The sequence below is a fragment of the Olea europaea genome, unplaced genomic scaffold, assembly GCF_002742605.1.
Source record: "Olea europaea var. sylvestris unplaced genomic scaffold, O_europaea_v1 scaffold1980, whole genome shotgun sequence".
In the NCBI taxonomy this organism is placed as follows: Eukaryota; Viridiplantae; Streptophyta; class Magnoliopsida; order Lamiales; family Oleaceae; genus Olea; species Olea europaea.
The window spans coordinates 132,308-134,765 of record NW_019237661.1 but is presented as its reverse complement, the minus strand read 5'-3'; the positions used below and the strand labels follow the sequence as shown (position 1 = coordinate 134,765).

The window sequence follows — 2,458 nt, the reverse complement described above, 5'->3', positions numbered from 1 at the left end:
AGATGAAAAGTATGTAACGTACCCGTGGAAATTCCATAGGCAATAACATGCGTTTACCTATGAAAATTTCATGGGTGAAAACACACGCTTTTACCTAAGGATTTTTGTCAGTCGGAAACTAAGCTTTTTGTTATTTAGACGACCCTAAATTGGAAAAAAAATAAAAATAACAATAATAAATTATGTTGATGTTCTATGTTTGGAAGTTGAGGTACGTAAAATTTAGAAATTTTTTGATTTTATTCCATGATTATTTACACACGATGGTGTGCAATTATTACAAACGATCAGTCACATGGATCTGAATAACTTATTTTTTTATTTTGATGAACTGTTCAGAACATTGAGCACGGTTGTTGTCTTATCCCGCACATAACCGGAAGATTTGCAGCTTTCATCATCATCATCATCTCCATTTGCTCACCCTGCTGGCTACCGCCTGGCTGCTTCTGCTTCATTCTCATCATCATTTCCCGGACAGCATCGCACACACATTTCGAATTAATGCTCTGCAACTGTTGGCAACATTGTTGTGTCTCCTCCTTCTCGTTGGTGTTGCTTCTGGTCACCATATTCAAGAAAACTTTTTCGGTTTTTTGCATCATTAACTTCTGACAGTAGCGGAATTGGCGGCCCTGCACCTGTTTCTGGCATTGTTGGGACTTTCCGGTGGTCTCCTCGTCGTCGATTGTGGTGGTTGTCACGGTGGTTGTGATGGTGGAGGCTTCGTTGAACGCCAAGAGAGCTAAGAAGAGAGCAGCAAGAACTGTAAGCTTTGCCATGGTGAGTTTGATCTGTTAAAGGTGATAGATTGAGATGTGAGGGGATGGTGGCTGCGACGGTGGTGGTGGTGGTGGGTATTTATAGCGAGTTTGGAGTTCTGCATGGCGTTTACGTGTTGAAGGGTGTATCAAAGGTGACGAAACCTTGTTTCCACGTATTAAATTTTGCATGCAAATGATTCCACATGTGGCATGCACGTGATGTCATATGGCGTAGTTGGGGTTAATCCTCCTTACATTGGAGGCTTAAAAGACCATTCTGCCCTTGACAGTGGCATAAATTCCAAAGACCCTGCCGATTTTCCTCTTCGCAATCTCAATTTACCTTCAAGTAATGTTGACCGCTATACTTTTCATAATGATTACCCTGGATTATAAACTTTAAAATGTTTGAGTAGTTATTGAATTTATCGAATCGTTACATCTTTCGTCACTGTATCATTAATCGTTAAAAAATTAGACATAATGGATGATAGTGGTAATATTATTCATACCTAAAAAATCTTGCACCTAATTTTTTAAAGAAAAATGTTAGCACCTACTTTTTGGAATGAATAGTTTATGAACATTTGTGAATGTAATTTGAGGAAATTACGTATTAACAGGTATTTACGTTTTTCAATTCAAAAATCAGGTGTGGGGTTTATTTTACCAAAAATAAGATATTAATTGAATTCTTAAATATCAATAATAATATTACAAACTTAAATTAATATATACACCCACCCTACTCTATCCCAACACAATTTCACTCTCAAACAATAATCATTTTCCAAATTTTTCCCCTGTCTACCTTCTCTCTTTCCACACACTCTCTGTACTTCAGTGCCAATGCGAGGTCAACAACGCTTCAGGAGGATCGACGTCGCGAGGAGAGGAATGGAACTGATGCAAGAGAGCAGTGCCGATTGTGAGACTGATCTTATTGCAAAAGGAACGCCATTGTAAGACCTTTACCTATGAGCGCAGTTGCTGCTACGAAGACCTCTGTCAAGGATTGAAAAATGCCACCTAAAGAAAAGATGGCATCACTGGAATATGTACCACGATGACATTGTAACTTTGCTGCGCGTTGTACAGAGGGAAGAGACAGAGCCGGTCCTGTGATTTATGGGCCCTGAGGCGAAGCGTGTAAAGTAGGCCCCCCAACAAAAGCAATTTAAGGCCATGTTTGGCACCCATTTTTATCAAAATGCATTTTTCTCTCTCTTCTTTTAAACCACACATTCTTTATTAAAATAATATTACACGTAAATCAAAAAATTTTTCTTATTTTTTAACCACACATTTCCCATCAATTTACTATTCGAAAATACATTTTCACATAAAAATTCCTACCAAACACCCTCTAAATACAAAATTCAATGGTGTATTATGCGACCAATTGCTAACTTAAAAAACTAACATTAAAACAACAACTAAATATATTATAGAAACGATTTATATTATAAACCATCAAAACCAACAATATTTCAAACAATTAGTTGAATACTATTCGTCTTGCCATTTTAGAGGCAAAAACATCAATCAAATTTGAATAATTTAGCTGTCCAACCATTTCTTTTTCTATTGATAACATAGTCAACCCGTTTAATCTTTCTTGTGACATAGTTGATCGAAGATAGGTCTTGATCAACTTCAATTTTGAGAAACTTCTTTCCGCAGATGCAACTGTA

The 2,458-nt window shown here is 37.1% G+C and overlaps 1 protein-coding gene across 1 annotated transcript; it reads right to left on the bottom strand.

Annotated features, from left to right (window-relative positions):
* Window positions 1-221: 221 nt before the first annotated feature.
* LOC111379389 (2S sulfur-rich seed storage protein 2-like) lies at window positions 222-821 on the bottom strand. The gene has a single exon (XM_023002746.1). The coding sequence runs from the start codon at window positions 780-782 to the stop codon at window positions 336-338; it is 447 nt and encodes a 148-aa protein (XP_022858514.1). The 5' UTR covers window positions 783-821; the 3' UTR covers window positions 222-335.
* Window positions 822-2,458: the final 1,637 nt, after the last annotated feature.

Excerpts from the sequence above, each read along its gene's own strand:
- LOC111379389 (XM_023002746.1), bottom strand. The coding sequence starts at position 782 with ATGGCAAAGCTTACAGTTCTTGCTGCTCTCTTCTTAGCTCTCTTGGCG.